At 48.5% G+C, this 19271-nt stretch overlaps 1 protein-coding gene across 3 annotated transcripts; it reads left to right on the plus strand.

Moving 5' to 3' along the window:
• The first annotated feature begins 2207 nt into the window (after window positions 1-2207).
• On the plus strand, window positions 2208-17913 carry CUNH19orf47 (chromosome unknown C19orf47 homolog). Of its 3 annotated transcripts, XM_067556595.1 has the most exons (10): window positions 2789-2881; window positions 3525-3982; window positions 4116-4190; window positions 5694-5781; window positions 6938-7052; window positions 8101-8182; window positions 8889-9023; window positions 11380-11526; window positions 12963-13033; window positions 14391-17913. In XM_067556595.1, exons 3-10 carry the CDS (start codon window positions 4172-4174, stop codon window positions 14883-14885), a joined length of 1152 nt encoding a protein of 383 aa, XP_067412696.1. In that variant the 5' UTR covers window positions 2789-2881; window positions 3525-3982; window positions 4116-4171; the 3' UTR covers window positions 14886-17913. The 3 variants fall into 3 exon arrangements, with proteins under 3 accessions (XP_067412693.1, XP_067412694.1, XP_067412696.1); XM_067556593.1 differs by lacking the exon at window positions 3525-3982 and having other exon boundaries at window positions 2783-2881; XM_067556592.1 differs by lacking the exons at window positions 3525-3982; window positions 4116-4190 and having other exon boundaries at window positions 2208-2881.
• The last annotated feature ends 1358 nt before the right edge of the window (window positions 17914-19271 follow it).

Below are 19271 nucleotides of genomic sequence, written 5' to 3' on the forward strand. Positions count from 1 at the left end.
CTTGCTCTCTGGCCGCTGGAGCCGGAGTTAATGCACCGACTCCAGGTGTCATGCAGAAGGGACCCTCTGTGCATTACTTCCCACTCTGGCCTCTGCCCCGGCCCCCAGACATTTGCTGCATGGCAGCAGTGGCTGCTTTCGAAGGCTGGGCGCTAGGCTAGACAGACTGCTGTTCTGCCCCAGTCCATCGGCAGGCCAGGACGCTGCGCCGCATGGCCCACGGAGCTGTTCTTCCACAGCAGGATAGTCTTGTGGTGAAGGCACTGGATTACTGGTTCACTTGCTGCCTCTGCCCCTGAGTCCCTGGGCAAGACACCGCATCTCTCTGGGCCTCAGTTTCCCCATCTGTAGGAGGGGGAATCATCCTTCCTTTCTCCCACCCTTAGGCTGTCTGGGCTAGTTAGACAGTCTCCCACTTTGTCTGTGCAGCACCCAGCACAATGGGGGCCTGATCTTGGTTCAGGGTCTGGAAGATTTCCTGTAATTCAGATGGTAATGATACATAGACCACAGCTCTGTTGTTATTATATTAGGTGTGGTCCAGTCGTGCCTAGGAGCCCCAGTTATGGCTCCGGAGCCCATTGTGCTAGGTGCTGTACAAACACAGAACAAAAAGACATTCCCTGCCCAGGACAGCTTGTTCCCTGAGTTTAAGACAAGAAGCAGCAGGTGGATACTGGCAAGTGGGAAAGCACAGGGAAACGAGACAATCTTGGCCAGCATGACAGGCAGGGGGTCTCAGCCCATTGGCCACCTAACCTCTGTCGAGTTTTTTCTGGGCAAAGGAGAGTTTTCAGGAGGGACGTGCAGGTGGACAAGGAGGTCGCTTTGCAGAAGTTTACAGGGAGCTCCTCCCAAGCACCAGGGGTAGCGCAGGAGACAGAGGCTGGTGCCAGGGACCGATGGGAGGACACTAGATGGAGCTTTCTCCGTTACATTGAGGCCAGGACCAGTGAGAACCAACTATATGGATCGTTCACCTGGTGTGCTCCCAGGACCCAGATGAACAGAGCTAGCTTTTTTCCATTATTACTGATAAGAATTGTACTGCAGGGGTGAGGGACACCGTGCTGGAGGCAGGCAGTTGCCGCCCCAGGAAGGGACAAACCAGCCGGTCCCACTCTGCTCTTGGCAGTTTGACCCAATGTAAGTGATGACTGGGGCTGCTTCATAGTTTCAGTACCTGATGGTTATTAGTAATAGCTCAGGAAGCACCCCACCCAAACCGGCTCTTTGCTTGCTCTGAGCAATGACTAAAGCACAGGGCACTGAGCCCCAGCTCGTGAGTCAGGGTTTGAACCAGCAGCTCCCGGTGGCAGTCGCAAGGAAGGATTTAGGAAGCAGGCCAAGTTGTAGGAAAGAGATCATTACTAAGCGTGCAGAGTGGCCAGTGTCGCATAGCAAGAGGCCTGTGTTAGTCCGGTAGCCCCAGCTTGCGTTTCCGAGCCCTTGGGTGTCCCACCAAAGTAGGTCTCTCCTGAAACTGGACTCTCTTTTCCCAGCCCCACTCATCATGCTACAATCCCAGCTCCTGTGTTCATGCTACCATCCCAGCCCCTTCCCATCATGGCCCCCTGAGCAGAGAGGGCGAGGGCTGGAGGAGGCATGGAGGGTCCCCTCCCTCCCACAACAAGCTTGTGGCATCCAGGCATGACATGGACACTTGTTCTTCTGGAAACTGAGACCTCCCAGGCTAAGGGGCCACACAACGGGCATAATTAACAGTCACTGCCACCTACTCTGGACCAGCAGCCTTGAGGTGAAAGGACCCACCCTTCTGAGCCAGCCTGGGCCCTCCTGTCAACCAGAGACAGGGCGGATTTCTGTGCCCCACACTTTCCTTACAGATCAGGGCCAGGTCCTCAGCTGGCATCAGTCAACATTGTTCCATTGAGGCCAATAGAGTGACACTGAGCGACAGCACCAGAGTCCCTGGCCAACGTGTGCCCAGCAGAGTCACAGATTTGAAGCCAGACAGGACCACCCCAGCCATCTGCACAACACAGGCCAAAGGATCCCATGCAGTGATCCCCGCATCCAGCCCACGGCTCTGCAGCTGGAACAGATCAGAAGCACCGAGCACTGTAGTCTCGGCTGAGGCTGTTTTCTTGTGTCTTTGCTCCCTCTTATGGAGAGAGGTGGGATGGGGCAGGCGGAGCCCTTCGTTATGACAGCGTCTGGCACTTCAGTATCTCCTTCCACCTTGAAAAGACTCGGCGAGCGTCGGACAGACCTCCCGCTCCCCCTGGGGTCCCCGTTTTACAGACAGGGAAACTGAGGCATGGAGGTGAAGGGGTTTGCCCCAGAGACACAAGGGACGGATTCCCCCACCCCCGGTGCAGCGTGGGGCACTACCTGGCCCCGGGGGTGTGAAATGCCCCCACCCTGCTGAGCCAGTGGGTGCTGCGCGTTGGGCAGGGCTCTTCCCACCCCCTTCGCAGAGGCATGAACGATGACAGAGGGGGCGAGGCTGGGAGTTTGTGGCTAGAGCCAGGGACCGGACCCAGGCGTCCGGGCGCCCAGCCTTCCCTGCTCTAACCACTGGACCCCACTCCCCTCCCCGAGCTGGGGTAAATACACCCCACCCGCAGGCGCGGGACACGGGTGTGTGACGCCTTGATGGCGGCGCTAGGACCCGGCCAGTCCCACGGGGGAGGCGCCGCCGCCGTAGCCGCTGAGTCCTCCCACCTCTCTATGGTTTACCCTCCGCCTAGAGGCGCCAGCGGCTCCGCGCGAGCGGCCGGCTGGGCCGCGAGGGGGAGGCCACTTCCTGTTCTCACTGGCCGGCGCTTCCGCTTCCGGCTGCTGGGCCTGGCCCCGGGGCCTCCCTGGGGAGAAGCGGGGAGGCCGCACCGGCCCGGCTCGCGCGGGGAGGGGAGCGGTGAGTGAGCCGGGGGGCGAGAGGCTTTGGGAGGGGCGAGGGGTTGTCAGGAGACCCGGGAGGGGCTGTGGGGCCCGGGGGGGCGGTAGGAAAGTGGGCGAGGGGCTATGGGGGGAGTGGACGGGGGCCGTGGCGGCGGCAGGGGAAGGGGGCCAGGGGCCGTGGTGAGTGGCTGTATGGGGGGTGGAATGTCTGAGGGAGGGAAGGGCGGGGGGGGGGGGCAGACACTGGGCCTGTTGGGGAGAACTCGGCCTGTGGAGGGTGAAGTGGCTCCTGGGAATTTTAGGGGGAGACATTCAGGGGGGTTTGAGGAGGGTCCTGATGATCTCCTGCGTTAGACTGAGCTGTTTGTGCTCAATTCTTAAACGCCCCTAGGGTGGGGTGGGGGGTTTGAATCCAGGGAATGGCCCCAGAAAACCCACAACTCTTGCTGACAACACTGGAGTCATGGTGGACGAGCCCGCAGGGAACTGGGCTAGCTGAGCTCTCGAGGTCCCTTCCAGTCCTACACTTCTATGATTCTAGCCCTCAAAAAGTCAATGAGTGGCTTCTAGTTCATTGATTCCTATGGCTGCAGCCCAGGCATTTTTTAACCTTCATTCACTGTCTGAAACATGGACATTGCTGTCTCCTTTTTTAATAGGTAAATAGTTCTTCAGTCCCAGCCAGTTAAGAGAACTTGCCTACCAAGCACCCTGCTCATCATATGCCATTTGCTGTTCCAGAGCAACAGGCACCTGTCTAGATCTTCTGGAAGCGCTGGTCCTAGTTAGACATTCATTTGCTCCAGCAAGTACATGATAACAAGACCCTGGAGGGATAATGACAGAGAATCATGACCTCAACTGGGAAATAAACAGCAGGAGAGAATGAAAAGCAACCAGATCATTATCATAAAAATGCCCTTAACTAATGAATCAGGGACAGGATATACAGAAACCAGACTAGCATTGTCAGGATCTTCATCTCTATGCACACTTCTTCTGCTCTCTAGTTGCCTCTTTAAGAAGCACTGAAGTATTTGTAGCCCTGGGCAAAGTACAGGAGCCTAATGTGGTCCAGTAAAAAATCCCTTTAAGTTATAAGAGCCACCATTATAGAGTCAGTTGTTTTTTAGTCTTCTGGGCTGGGAGTTGGTAATGGGCTATTCTTGTTCCATGAACTCAAGCTTTGGAATTCTGCCTACGTCATTCATGAAGCACAGTTGCCTTAATAACATGTTGCTTCACTGCAGGCTTTTCACAGAAGTGAGAGCCAGGCCCCTCTGGGGGTCTTTCTGGATTTTCCATAATGGTGTCAGTTACAATGGGTAAGTCTGAAACAGCGATATTTTGATTTTTGAAAGTCTGCCTATCCCCCTTCTTGTGTAAATTGAGATCTTAGTAAGATGATAGCCCCAGAGTAAAGGAGCTCTGAAGAGCAGATTTTATCAGTAACTTTTGTGGTATATATATATATTTTGTGGTGGTAAATGTAAGAGGAATTCAGCTGCTGGTGCATGAGTAGCCAGGCTGATGCGTGACAGCAGCTGTGAATGTTTGGCATGTGGTGCCAGGGATCTGTGCGCTAAACCACAGAAAAGATACTAAAGTGACATTACGATCATGACTGAAACTTCCAAAGAATGGGAAATCCAGAGATAAAGCTCATAACTCTGCCCTTGGTCCTCCGCACTGTGTCTGCCTGTTGCAGCACATATAGTATGCTGTCCTGCTATTATTTAAAGTCCTCTGCAATTCTTATAAACACAAGGGTGGATTAGAAAGAGTTAGTACCTTAATTATGAATTTTGTTTCATTCTCACATGTGACTTCATGAAGCTTGATCCTAGAATATATTCCATGCTTTCAGATTGAATTTACCAGTTGATGATTTTATGCTACTTTAATTTAGATTTCTCTCTCCCCTCTGTGTTTCCCAATGACCAGGAATTTGATCTGTAAGGAAGCTGCAGTGAGGCATTTTTAGTAACACCTATATGATGATTTCTGGCTGGTAAAGATTTAAACCAACCACTGATTCCCCTCTCCCCATCGTCTTCTCCCCCTCCCCCCCCCATGGGAGAAAAACCACTAACATCTTTATGAAAGGATAATGTTGAATATCACTGAAAATGACTAGATGGAGGGAAGGAAGGCACCTGCTTGGTATGGATTTACTCTGTCTGGGCATCTCAGGACTCTCCCAAGTAGCACTGAGGACCCAAAGTTTCGCCTGGGGGCCAAATTAGCAACTTGCCAGGAGCCCAAGGGATGCACCTAAGTGATCATGCACCAGATTGTTGGTGCATTACTCTTTAATACCAAGTTGTGGCCCTTGAAGACATCAGATCACAGCATGCAATGTTCCATCTTGATCCAAACAGCCTTAAATTATAATTATTATTGGTATTGCAGTAGCAACTTGGGGTCTTTGTCCATGACTGGGGCTCCTTTGTGCTAGGCACCCTACAGACACAACAAAGAGATGGTCCCTGCCCCAAAAAATTAACCATTTAAGTGTAAGGCAAGATGACAGACAAACAGGGAGAACCAGGAAATGATGAGACTATGTTGGGCCGCATGATAGGCAGGGCAGTGTTTTCATGGTCATTCCCAGATTAGAGTGTTAAGGTGATTTGTTATTTCTCTATTTTATTTTTGGTCTGTTTTTCTTTCCCTGTGTTTCAAGCAATTATCACTGCCACTAGGGATTACTACTCTGAGGGCATGCAGCTCCTGTCAGATCTCTGCCTGTTTAGAGGGCATCATAGCAGTCAGCTGTTAATGTAACCACATTACTTATGCTTTATTTTGTGTGTTGCATCTTTCAGCTACATCTGAGTGGATTCAATTTTTTAAGGAAGCTGGGATTCCTCCAAGCCCTGCTGTCAACTACGCAGTTATGTTTGTGGATAACAGGTGAGGCTGCAGAGAAACACAGGCAACAATTTTCCATCACTTAAAAAGAAAAAATAGTGGGGTGTGTTAACAAAAGTCTGCTGGGACATGAAAATACTGAACTAAAAATACTTTGTAGTCTCACCTGCAGACTCATTTCTTTATTAGAATACACTAAAGGAGAGGGGTATATTCTAACCCTCTGTGCTTATGAACAACTCACTTTCCCGCTCCCGGCCTCAGTTCCCCTCTTTACAGAGGTGCTGGTGAGAAGACAGGCTTTTAAAATACCTTTCAGGTGTAAATAGCCATATGCATGTTAAATGTTAATTATCCCAGGGTGATTTAAGCTTCACTTATGCAGAATAAGGAGTTCCTTTCTGGTTGGGAGGAACAAGTTTGCCAATAAAGACTCTAGGGTAATTAATTGTGGAGGATAATTAACCATTGGAACATCTTACCAAGCACTGTGGCAGAGTCTCCATCACGGGCAGTTTTTAAATCAAGACTTGATGTTTTTCTAAAAGATCTGCTCTAGTTCAAGCAGGAATTAATTCAGGGCAGATTGCTGGCCTGTGTTATTCAGGAGGTCAGACTAGATGTTCACAATGCTCCCTTCTGGCCTTAGAACCTTGCTCCGAGCCATTCTAGTCCACATTCTGTACAGAGTTCCGGACGCCTCACCATGCAGCCCCAGTTAGGGTGACAGATCACGTTGCACCTAGATTCCTTCGCTGGGAGGAGTGGACATAGCTGTTCTCTCCACCCTTTCAGCAGCACTCCTTGATCACCCAGCAGAGTGACACTTGATACTTCTGTCAGATGATATGACACTGAGCTTCCCAGCACTTGTGGGCATGAAGATCCTGTGATATATTTTTCAGGAGAAAGAAAGGGTATTAGCCCTGGGGTCCTGGCCAAATTTCAGTCTGCTTAATTAGTTACATTAACTATTAATTGGATACACGATTCTCATTCACATCCAGCATTGTGTAGTCTTGCTGTGTTCTGTTACCAGCTGCTGCCCTCCATCACATGGACATGGATATGATATTTTTGGGGTTTGAGGTTTAATTAATTTGTCAATGCGTTGAGATCCTCCAATGTAGGGTGTTATAGGACGTGCAAAGTATCTACCCATGGATGAACTATTTGCTCCATTGTTCATTCTCTACAGAATCCAGAAGAACATGCTGCTTGACCTGAACAAGGAGATCATGAATGAGCTGGGGATCACGATTGTGGGGGATATTATTGCTATCCTCAAGCACGCTAAAGTAGTTTACAGACAGGTAATCTGTATTGTTTTACACTAGTCATGCTTCATTGTGAGTGTGAGCTCAAGTAGGCTTTTTCTGTTTGGATAACCTGAGCTCCGTGCCATGCCTTTGAACCACAGAATGAATCCTCCTAGCAGAGAGTGTAATCTAAATTTCAGTGATTTCTGCAATCTGAGAATGCCTCTGGATTTCCCTGGAACCACGGGTCACATTTTAAAGTGAGGGTAATTAACCATTGGAACAGCTTTCCAAAGGATATGGTGGATTTGCCATGATTTGGAGACTTCAGCTCAAGACTGGGTGCTTCTTTCTAAAAGATATGCTCTATTTCAACTGCAAGTTACTGAGCTAGATACAGGAATCACTGGGGGAAACTCTCTGGCCTGTGTTGTACAGGAGGTCAGACTGGATGATAATGGTTCCTTCTGGTCTTAATATTTATGAATTTCAAAGAAGTTGCAATCCATAAAACCCTCATTAGTGTGCGAACGTGTGTTCATATAGCACCTTCTATTTAAAAATCTCATACCTCTTCAAAGTCATAAAGCAAAGCTGGAGAGCAGTCCTGCGGTGTAGGAGGGGAGAATATGCCCCCTTTTTGTGTATGGGGTAAAGTGAGGCAGGGATATGAGGCCATTTGGCTGGAGTCACAGAGTTTGGAATAGAACCCAGGAGTTCTGACTTCGGCCCCCTTCCCTGACCACTAGACACTGCTCCCTCCCTGATGAATGCTGAACTCGTGAGAGGTGATGGGGAAAAATTGAAAGTGCTAGAGGTTAGTTCACTCCTATGCCAAATCCATGGGTAGAGCTGCTATTATGCTGTACTGGCCTGTTCAGAGCCGTCCACGTGGTCTGAGGCAGCTTAGTCTCCATGCTGCTTCAGCCCTGAGAACCATCCTGAGTAGAGGCCAAGAACTGTGTGGTTGTTTGCCATGTTTGAACGGAGCCTCCAAATTCATGTCACATTGGGACTTTGGTGAGAGCAACATTGACCTTAAACCCCTGTGGTGATTGTCCCATTCGCCTGCCTAATGAAAAATGGACTTTGTCTCTTTTAGGAGATGTGCAAGGCAGCTACTGAATCGGTGTCCTCCAACCAGCCGAGTATGCAGTCAGAGCTACGCAGGAATGCTAATAGCGGTAAGTACAGGCACACAGGGCTGACCCTGGAGTTAGGAGTTCTCAGGATATCACATCTCTCTTCCATCTCCGTCCCCATTCTCTTCCTTGGGAACACCTCATCTTAGCCTCACTGAGGACTGCATAGCCTCTCCTCAGGAAATGGAGCGTCACACCTAATCTACATACATTGGAGCAGGTGACATCTGTAATCCTGATGTGTAGCCCATGCAGACCACAGGTCCCAGCAGAAGATGCACTGGCTTGATCCTGTCTGTCTGGTGATTACCTCTAGGACTGATATTGCCTATGGGCTGCTCTTCTGTGTTCATGAGGAGGATGCCAGTGTACAGCTCTCTGGGCCACGCTTTGGCCGCTCTCGTTTTAATAGCTTTTAGCTTTACAGGGCGCTATCTCTTGTCTTTATGAAAATGTCATTAGAAAATTACTTCATTGATGACTATCCTGCTTTAATGCGATGTAGGCAGTGATTTTAATACCTGTCTTCCAACCCAGGGAAGAGCTGTAAACCTTCCTCTGTGCACCATTTTGTTGTTTAATGTGGCAGACCTAGTACACAGGGATGCTTTTTCCTTATCATCCTAGCCAAAGCCCTTTGGATGTAAAGAACTAGGGAGTAGAACAGGAGCCTTGCTCCATTGAGTACGCTAGGAATATGTCACTGGTGCCTAATTCTTCTCCGTCACTAGCTATTCTTGTCTTCCAGCTGCCACCCGTATGATTGCGAACAGTTTAAGCAGAGATTCGCCACCTGCTACCCCTGTCCGAAGACCTGACACCAGTACGTCCAAAATCTCTGTTACTGTGTCCAACAAAATGGCTGTGAAGAACGCAAAAGCAGGTATGAGGTAGATATGTCAGGAAATCTTTGAAATGCAGCATTGGCAGCTCTTGCTTGTTCAGTAAAAATACTTGTTTCCTCGTTATTCTAAAGTGTTGTGTAGAGTTGCTGTGAGCTACTTAACAACTGTTGTGTTTCACCCCAGAGCTGGCTGTGTTTCAGTGGTGCATGATGATGATTGTGTGATTTGTGTGATTACTTATTGCATTTTGTGAAGCATTTGAATCTATCTAATGCAAGGTGCTGTGTAAATGTAAATTAACCCTCTAAATAATTTGAGGTGGGTGGGGCTCTCAAGATTGCCATAACCTCCCACTTCCAGGTCACCAGTTCAGATCCAGCCTAGAAGAGAGGTGCTGCCAACTAGTGACTGTTGGGTGTCACGGTTCAGGGATTTCTGCCCCTCTGTCCCCTCTTGGGGTCTCTTCAGAGTGCACCCACTCCTGCATGGTTCTCCCACTCTGACCATGGCTACAGCACCGTGCTTATGCCCAGCAGAGGCTACTGGACTCGGAAGCCGCAAGTCTTTCCTCTGGGAGCTTGTGACCAGCACTGAATACAGTGACCCAAGCCAGCCGTCTTAAAACAAAGCATTGTTTAATCTCAACAGTAGGAACACGGCATAACAAGAGACTAGAGTTTAAAACAGCAAAAAGCCCACATGTGTTTTTATCTACCTAAAGGCTTGCCTTCCCTTGGCAGAGACTCTAGGCAGACTTAAGCTTCCTTATCCCCCTCAACCTCAGGAAATCTGGTGGCAGTTTATGCCCCTTAGCTGTCTGTTCAAACCAATCTCTCCCCCTTCCAGGGAGTGTGTTTCTTAAATCCCCCTCTGTCTTTTCATCTCTTCCCCATCCCCTTCGCTCTGTGTGCTTCAGTCCTGGGAAGGCTGGTCTTAGTGAGAGGGCTTGGCGGGGGAAAGCAGCATATCACAGTTAATTCTCCTGGATGTTTGGTATGGGGCTTTTAGCTGGACTATATTCTGTTTTCTTAGGTAGTTTCCTGACGCCCTCACTCTCTTGCCTCCCCCCCACCCCAGTTACTGAATTAATGCAGTGTAGGCATAACAGTAAACATTTGAGCAATACTCAGACAAGCGTATAGAGCATATAATATGCATAGATCATCACAGGCAACTCCAAATCCATCACAGTGGGTCTCAGTCCAGGTCCTAAAGGACAGATACTCACCTTACTGAAATCCACCCCCACAACTGACGACAATAAATGACTGTTGGTATTCCCAGCAGAGGTGCCAAGGACTGAATGATCAGCAGAGCACGTGCTCTCCTGGGGAAGGCTGGGACTCCCTCCAAGGCTGGAGTGAGGCAGGTCTGTGGAGGTGATATGTCCAGGATCATACCTGTTTGGATAGAGGCTGTCAGTCCCAGGGCTATCAGGCCTGCTAACGCTACATTCATACTCAAATGGCAGCAGGATTGAAGGTGATCTGTGCTGCAGTGAGACTTTGGGGCAGTATTTTGCCAGTTCTGATCCAAAGTCCAGCACTAAAACACATTTAGCGACTCGGATTTTGTGTTTGCCTTGTTATTAGCTGGGTTTTTTGTGTGAAAGGAACATGATGGAAAAACAGGGTGAGAGAAATACACCCAACCATGTTCTTAAATCGTTGCATATAGGCCGTGTGGCAGAAGCGATGACCAAAGAATCCTCTGGGCCATTTAACAATCTCACGAAAGCTATTAGGATGGAACAGGGAGTTCAGACTAATTCTTGGTAAGACCAGCTGGAACAAAGCAAATGGCCGAACATCAGTTTATGTCCAGCAGAACCTCACTGATAGCTGATTGGCACACCCAGACCAGCCTCGCAGCTCATCCCAGTTCTGGGGATATAGCAGCAGAGAGAGCTATCATTATGGAGACTTCAGTTAGTTCTACCATATCCACTACAGAGCATTGACCCCTGTGCAGTGCGGTACTGTCACTAATGAACTAGATTACATAGCCCAGGAAATGACCAAAGTTTATCGTGGGATGCAGTATCCGCAGTGTTTTTTTAATTGATCTTTTACAAATTTCCCAAATCTGTTCATCTGCAATGTATCTTCCAGTCACTGGGGTCAAACAGCTGGCTCCTTTACAATGGTTCTGGAGATCAGATACTGCATCAGAGCATCTGGGGGATGCTGAATTTCGGCCACAAAGTGTGACTATTGGGGCACAAGAGCAACTGGTAGCAAAGCCACCATAAGTACCTAATCCATCCCTAAATGTTGATTCCTTTGCAGCTGAGCCTCTAAGAGGCAATCCCTTTATCTATGATATGAAGGAGCTGACAGTGTCCAGCTGGAGCTACCCGAGTCTGATCTCTTCTCCCCTTTGCCTTTTCCCCAGCTTTATGTGATTCAGTGGACGAGAGCCTGGTGGCCCCGGTGAAGCGACGGCGAGTCACAGCAGAGATGGAGGGGAAGTACATCATCAACATGCCAAAAGGTACCACACCGAGGACTAAGAAAATCCTGGAACAGCAGGCAGCAAAAGGTACCGCTGGCTGGTTCTTAGCCTCTTAGCAAAACCTGTGTCCGTGTCTTCCCCAGATGCATTTGGCATGCTGACGGACCCTGCACTGAGAGAGAGACAAGTCGGGGGAGGTCATATTTTTTTACTGGACCAACTTCTGTTGTGGAGAGAGAGAGAAGCTTTCCAGCTCAGACAGAGCTCTTCTTCGGGCCTAGCAAAGGAACTCTCAGCATCACAGCAAAGTGCAAGGTGGAACAGATTGTTTAGCATAAGTAGTGAGCACATTCATTCTTACAGTATGTGCTAACTACTTATCCTAAACCATCTGTTCCACCTTGTATTTAGCTGTGATGCACTGAATACATTTCCCAGACCTGAAGAAGAACTCTGTGTATGCTAGAAAGCTTGTTTCTCTCACCAAGAGGAGTTGGTCCAGTAAAAGATAAGACCTCATCCACCTTGTCTCTCTAATATCCTGGAACTGACACAGCTACAACTACACTGCTGGCACCCTAATGCCTTACAGCGAATGTAGCTGCTGGCGATATTAGCAGAGACCTGGTGCTTGAGACATACTTTTAAAATAGAAGATGAACAATAGTTCCTTCTCCACACCCACTCAACGAGCACGTGACTGGGAAAGGGGGCGATTAGCACCGAAGCAGCGCTGTGATATTGACAAACTAGGGGTTGCGCACACAACGCCTGACTAGGACATGGATTTGGTACCAGTATAACTGTTAGTTGGGATGTGAAATCATTAACAGTGTTGTTATATTGATACACAAACCCTAGTGTGGAAGCATTTATTACTACAGAGATGCCTTATATTGGTATAACTTATTCCCTTTCCCACGTGGTAATAGCTGGATTGGGTTAAAGCATCTGTGTTCTGATGTATTTGCATCCACATTAGGGGGTTGTACAAATTCAGTTACACTGGTACAATTAAAATGGGGCAACTTTTTAGCATAGACAAGGCCTGAGCGTGTGTGGGACTTTCAAGTGTGGCCATGGAAACGAAGGCGCTGGAGACTCTCTGCGTGAATTTCAAAGAGCATGTGGGAGCATTCTGTGAGAATCCTGGCCAAAATGTTCCTTTCCCACAACATTGAGCGGCATGCTGTACCTTGGCAGCTGCACCCAGCTCTAGAGGTGACTGCATGTCAGGCGTGCACGTGAAGTCTTTGCAGTTCTTTGTGAGCCTTCGGAAGAAAGAGTGGTGGAGACGTGTCAGATATTCTTCATCAGTTGTCAGTGTGGGCAACGTTACCTATGCTGACGAGCTGCTGTTCCTAGCAGGCAGGAGAGGGGTGTATTCATAGAAGCAAGGTGGCCATTTCCTGCCAAATGTTGCCCACATCCGACGAGATGCCCTTGTGGTTTCCGTAAAACCTTCACCAGTTTCCTTTCTTGTGGATGCCTGAAAATACTTGTCTCATATTTGCTGCTGCTAGGTCTCCAGAGGACATCTGTGTTTGACCGGCTGGGAGCTGAGATGAAGGCAGATACAACCACAGGAAATAAGGTGAGAGGGGAGGGTCTGTCGTGCATGAGTAACTTGTGAGAGAGGTCAGGTGTTGCAAGCTCCCCTGATTCATGGTGCAGATTACCTTGCTGTGATCTTCGTCCCATTGAAATCCAGGGGAGTGATGTTGGAGCGAGGGATGACTCAGCACCCGGGTGGTACAATCTGGCCCATTGTGTCGTAGCCAGGAGAGTGCACTTCCCACACGTAGGGTGGAAGTGCTGCTGGGGGATCTCTGAGCTCCATCTTCATCTGGCTCGATGTGCTCTCTCTGGGTTCTTATACAGCACCCGCTGCTGTCATACCTGGGCTCCCAACCTGAGAATTCCTGTTCTGACAGCCTTCTTCATCACTTTCCTTTCATTCATTCAGGGTACACAGGCTCCTCGCAGCTACTGTTGAAGGGGTCATTGGGCATTTCTGCTACAGACAATGTTCTTAAAATCCTAGTGCATGAACCATGCACTCCCCAGCTGTTTGTGGCCTCTGTGAAAAGAATCAGGTCTGGGATCCATTTCTAGTGGACAGGTGCTTGCATCACAGAAATAACCACGATACTTAATGGCCTTGTTGGCAACCTTAACCAAGAAACTGTGTTAAATGATCCACTAAAAGAAAGGTCCCTCTGGGCCACGGTGTACATGTTAGTGGTGGGGACGTGAGAAAGCTTGCCCTGACCCTGCTCTACCTGTTCTGGAGGTGAAGGACTTGAGTCTCTATGATTGACACTTTAGCACCTTTCACTATCAGTACATTCACTTCAAAGCTTGAGACACAACTAAAAGAGAGGTGATGTGGACAGGTGCTCGACTGGAACTGAGGAAACCTGGCATCTGTTCCCAGTTCTGTCGCCAACCTCTGGGTGACCTTGGGCTAGTCAATTCCCCTCTGTTCCTCAGTTTCCCCGTCACTACCATGGAATAAGATATTGATCTCATGTTGAGATCTAGAGACAAAAAGCTCTACATAAGAGCAAGGTGGTTGTGTGATTTATTAAACCACCAGGAACTGTTTGAAAATCTCTTTAATTAACATGACATGGAAAAATATTTTACAGATCATGATCTATTTTAGAATAATAATAATCCCTAGCTCTTATCTAGCACTTTTGTCAGTAGATTTCAAAGCACATCACAAAAGAGGGCTATATGATTTCCCTCATTTTACAGCTGGGGAAACAGAGGCACGGGGCAGGAAGGGGACTTGCCCAAGGTCACCCAGCAGGCAGATAGCAGAGCTGGGAACAGAACCTGTATCCTAGTCCAGTGCTCAGTCCGCTAGGCCACACTGCCTCCCCATTTTAATCATTCTGTACTCTTGGCATGTGTAATTACTAATGCCTTTGGTTCATTACTAGCCTACAGGGGTCTTCAGCCGACTGGGGGACGCGTTGGAGGCTGATGAGGACAAAGCCACAGAGAGTGAAGACGACTGCTCTGTCCTGCAGTATGCTGGGGTCCTGAAAAAGCTCTCCAAGCCTTTACGCAAGGAAAGTGCCAAACCAGGAGTGACCATCAAAGCAAAAGCCACTAGCTCGAAGGCAAAACCAGCTGTGACGACCATTCGGCGCCTTGGCAACAGGAGGGCCAATCTGGCAGCGAAGGAAAAGAAACAGGAATCTGCATCCAAAGTCAGTGTTGTACAGAGACTGGGAAAGCCCTCCCTGCCCTCCGAGGCCCAGGACAGCAGCATCACTAGCACGAAGAACAAGCCAGAGCCTGAGTTCAGGTTTACTATAAAGAGGACTTTGGGTAGTGCTAAGGTAAGCAGCACCAGCGAAATCCATAGTGCTCAGATGGACAATACAGGGACTGTTAGTGTCTTTAAAAGACTGGGCAAGAAGGCAAACTAATCCGTGAAGATTTGGTTCTGTAACTGCTAGCATCTGAACCACTTTGTACTTTCTCTGCATTGTTACCACTCTTGCTTTACACGTGGGGGATTCCCAGAGACCTGTCTCTGTCTCCTTCGTAATGTGGGATGGGGCTCCTTGCCTGGCTTCAGTGGAATGTGCATTTGCTTTGATCCTGGCTCGTTCCTTACCATTGAACTCAAAGGGCGCAAGCACCTTCTTGCGAGCAAGGCAGCCTGTGTGTGAAATGAGTTGGGATTCATGTGTGGACTGGTGCCTGCCTCCAAACAGAACCCCCATCACCACGGGTGTCAGTTGTGATTCCCCTTCCGCAAAGAAGACAAGGCAAGAATGGGCCATGGAGACTCCATGCCTTCTGCTCCCTGCAGTGGGTCTGAGACACGGCAGAAGCCTGGGTTCTGTGGATATGGAGGGATTTCCTCTCCAAGGTTGTGGTTCTAGCACCTTTCATCAGCGCTAAAGTTCACTGAAAGCTTTTTTCTATGTTTTTCCTTTTTTTTTTCTCCCCCTCCCTCCCCCTCTGCAGGTTCTTGCTTGTATCTAGGAAGTAGCATCTTGAAGTCTCCGTACAGAGATAATATGGAGTTGGGACATTGTGCTGGAACTCTTGAGTCTAAGAGGGTTTCCTAGCAGCCTATAAAACCCAATGTAAGGGCTCCAGAAAACTGTGCAGGCATTTGTTTGAATGTTGTAAAACCAAGGGAATTAATCTAAGAAACACGTTAGATTTCTCTTCTCCTTCCCCCCTCACACCTGCTTTTGTGCTAACATTTCCTAGCACCTGTGCTAGAATTGCCTCACCTGCCTCTTTCCAGTACAATGTTAAACTTCTTTTCCAGGCATGGGTTTCCACTAGTATCTTAGTTCTGTGCAAGCATTGCATCTGAGAGGCAGTGAGCAGCTGTCATGGCATGGATTCTAACAGGCCTGTGGACAGCGCCAGGCTCTGCCAGGAGCATGCTAAGAGTATGCATATCCTCGATTTGTTTGGTCAGTTCAAGAAATAATATTTTGTTTGCGGGGGGCAGACAGAGATTTTGTTCATACTTCAGTGGCCAGTTGCTTGAAACTGTAAAAGCAGCACAATTCTGCATAGTGCCAGCTTGCTCTTTGGATTACCTGGATCAGAGTAAATTGTCGTCCTTCTCAGAGGCTAGATGCTGGAGTTGCTTTCCAGGAGGCAGCATAATTGCTCTCTGGTGCAGGGATTTCAGCACCCTTGGGCTGAAATATTTGGTTTTGAGTAGCACAGAGATTCAGTGGTGAAGTAATTTTGCACATGTACAGATACAAAGCCAGGATGTCAGCTTCTCTTTCCCCAGTGAAGGATCAGGCATTGCCCCCTTCCTAAATGGCAGAGACTTTTGTACGTTATTTTTTGTAGGGAGGCTAAACCATTTTGGAACCTATTGTGGCAGTACCCCAAGTTCAGATCCAGCCTAGGTCAGGAGCCATGGTCATTACCATGCTGTGTGGTGGCTCCTGTGTGAAACTATTTTTAATTGGCCCTGTTCTGAGTGGGCAGGCGCCTGTATCAAAGAACCAGCAGTGCAGTTGGTGCTGTCACTCCTGGGGGAAGCCTGTGCAGAGAGGCCAAGGACTGAGTCCTGGAAAGCAAACTCCTCTCTCACCTCTAGGTCAGAATGGAGCACATGGCAGGGGCAGCTTGTCCTGCCACCCCCTGCTTACTGTTTCTGTTCTGGGAAGAGTGGATAGTCACCTGGGCTGTCAGGCTGTGAACCAGTTCATTCAAATGGCTCCGCTTGTGCTTCCCCCTTACTAAAGGGGGTTTCTGCTCACAGATAGGTATTGTGTGGGGGAAGAAATACTCATGCCCATTGGGCTCGCTGGGCAGCTCTCTGGATTTCACAGACAAAACTTGCCAGTGTCCTGAAGAGAGGGTTTTTTTTAATGTTCTGTACCTACTGTAGCACCAGACTAAGACAGGTGGTCATGTGCAACCCACAGACCTGCAATGTGTCTCTCCATTGGTGAGTGCTGTGAGCTACTCAGGTAAAGAGCACTATGTCAGTGCTAAGTGTGTTGTTTTACTAAAGAGGGTAGCCTGCAGAAGAGACCTCAGCTGGCAACGCTCCATCTTGGTCAGCGTAGCCATGTTTGCTGGGAGTGTCTGCAGGACATGGCTCCAGGTTAAACAGGAAGGAGGCTGCCATTAGCTTCATTCTAAACTGATTAAATGTGGCTGTCACTTTAGACCACTGTCCTAAAACCAATACTGTATTAGCCGGCAATGTCATTTTGCAGTTTCAGGTCCCCTGTCTTCCCTGTATATTACTGCAGCTAATACACTGGTTTGAAGGACTGATTGTTAATCCAAACAATGTTTCTTCCTTATTTTATCTACTGTTATTTATTAAGCCAAAAAGAGTTAGGAGGTTTAATTTCTCTGAGTGTAGGCCTCTTCCTTAGGGAGATCCTGTCGCACTTTTTGCTGTGGGTTTACTGCATTTCTTTAGCTTTTCTATTTTATAATCTGTTTTTAAGTAGTGGCCTATGTTGGCGTTCCTGTTTGTTTTGAAGTGTTAACTTTTTTCGTGACACACCAGCTTTGCAGGTTCCCTAGCACTGTTTTGTAAGCTTTATAACTGAACTCAAGCATTCAACTGTGTGATAGAGATGAGGAGGAGAATTTTCAGGACAACCTATTTTGCTCAACTTCTACAGGCTGTTTCTGAAGGGAGGGGGGTGGGTCATTGGATCTGAGAAAGGGAAGTTTTGTTTTTTTCCCCTATAGACAAAATAGGAAACAGCTTGATACATTTTTGACAGTTTTCTTCATGCTTTTGAAAGGAGGGGTAAATGTTCTTCATTTTTTTAGACTTCAAGTAAAAACACTTTTTTAAAGGAAGAGAATGAAATCTGCACACAGGCTAAACTTTGTAGTCAGTTGCGGGGTGGCAGTTGAGATTTGTGTAATGCTTTCATGGCAGGTGCCATGATTTTTTAAAGGATTGAAAGTGCTGTTGCAATAAAGCATTAAAAAAGACTGACTCCTCTCATTCCTCCCTGTGCTTTAATAGAGCTCTGCTGCTCAGAAATCCTTTTGTTTTCTTTAAAAACAGGATTCATGGTCTGTAATGCCATTGCTGAGACTTGCTGGGGCCCTCTGCGGATAGAGATAATACTATAGACTTACTCAGCACCCTGAAAGCCTCAGCCTAAAAAGGGCTGTGCAATGCTGGATGTTATCCCCATCCCACAGATAAACTGATACACAGAGTGCAGTGGTGACCTGCCCAAGGTGGTCATAGCAAATCTGGGAGTTAGGGACCAGAATCCTAGTCCCAGTTTGAGATGTCAGATTTTTGCTCTAGCCACTAGACTAAACAACCCCCTCCTGCCCAGGCTGCTATAACCATTTTACGCCATAGATATTGCAATTTTGCACTGGGATTTTTACTATAGCAGTGCTTTTGTGCTTGTATTAAATATTTGCCGTAGCAGGTACCTGCTTTTTCTATGTACTATGCTCCCTGAGGCAAAACTATCATGGTACTGCCCAACAGCGTATGTGTGAAACTGGGGTCTTTATCATCTCTCCTCTGTCTCCTGGCAAAAGAAAATCCTGGGTTTCTAATTAACATTTGTCTGCCTGCTCCTGCTCTTTGATAAATCCCAAGGCCAGAAGGGAGCTTTGTGATTGTCTAGTCTGATCTGTGTAACCCAGCTGCCGTCACTACTGTTACTTCATCCTTCCCTCCCTGTGTTTCCTTCACACAGGAAGCACGTATCTAAGATGCTCTCTGAGTTCTGCCCCTCTTTCCCCGAGCAGGGACGACTGCTTTCTCTGCTTGCCTCCTATGCCCAAGTGTAGGTGCTATAGTAGTGCTGGTAAGCAACTGCTGTGTTCTACCCTGCCCATGGCTGCATTTCAGGGAGAGGGAGGGGAAAGGAAGGGATGTATAGAATATATACATTGTAAAGTGTGTAGGACACTAGAGGATGTGTGTTGCAAATACACTCTAGCAAATGATCCTACACTGACCACCTCGGGTCATTTCAGTTTTAAATTCTTTCAGTGTGGGTCTGCACTGCAGAGGGGAGCGAGCCCACACCTATAGCCTCATGCAAGGGGGCTGATGCGGCTTAGGTTCTTGTGCCCCCATGCAGCTTGAGAGCCCAAATGGCAATGTCCACATGGCTAGTGGTAGCCTGCCAGCATGAGGCCTGCTGGCACCATCTGTCTGCCTGGGCTCTGCTCTACTGCAGTGGGGCTGTGTGTCTGAGGAATGGGGCTACAGCTGGCTAGGGCCTCAGCTCCAGGGTGCTGGGGGGGCTGGGTCCTGCTGGCCCCCAGGACTCCAGGGTTCCACTGGTGACTGGCTGGGGAGCTGGGCTCTGCCC

This window comes from Emydura macquarii, unplaced genomic scaffold (assembly GCF_026122565.2).
Source record: "Emydura macquarii macquarii isolate MOO-44397 ecotype Brisbane River unplaced genomic scaffold, CSIRO-AGI_Emac_v2 contig_1790, whole genome shotgun sequence".
Taxonomy (NCBI): domain Eukaryota; kingdom Metazoa; phylum Chordata; order Testudines; family Chelidae; genus Emydura; species Emydura macquarii.

What these genes read in the sequence shown, in the direction of transcription:
- CUNH19orf47 (XM_067556592.1), top strand. Translation starts at nt 2,620, where the DNA reads ATGGCGGCGCTAGGACCCGGCCAGTCCCACGGGGGAGGCGCCGCCGCC. An exon ending in CTAAAGTAGTTTACAGACAG is followed by an intron (nt 7,053 to 8,100) that starts GTAATCTGTATT and finishes TGTCTCTTTTAG; the next exon opens with GAGATGTGCAAGGCAGCTAC. An exon ending in TGTGAAGAACGCAAAAGCAG is followed by an intron (nt 9,024 to 11,379) that starts GTATGAGGTAGA and finishes CCTTTTCCCCAG; the next exon opens with CTTTATGTGATTCAGTGGAC.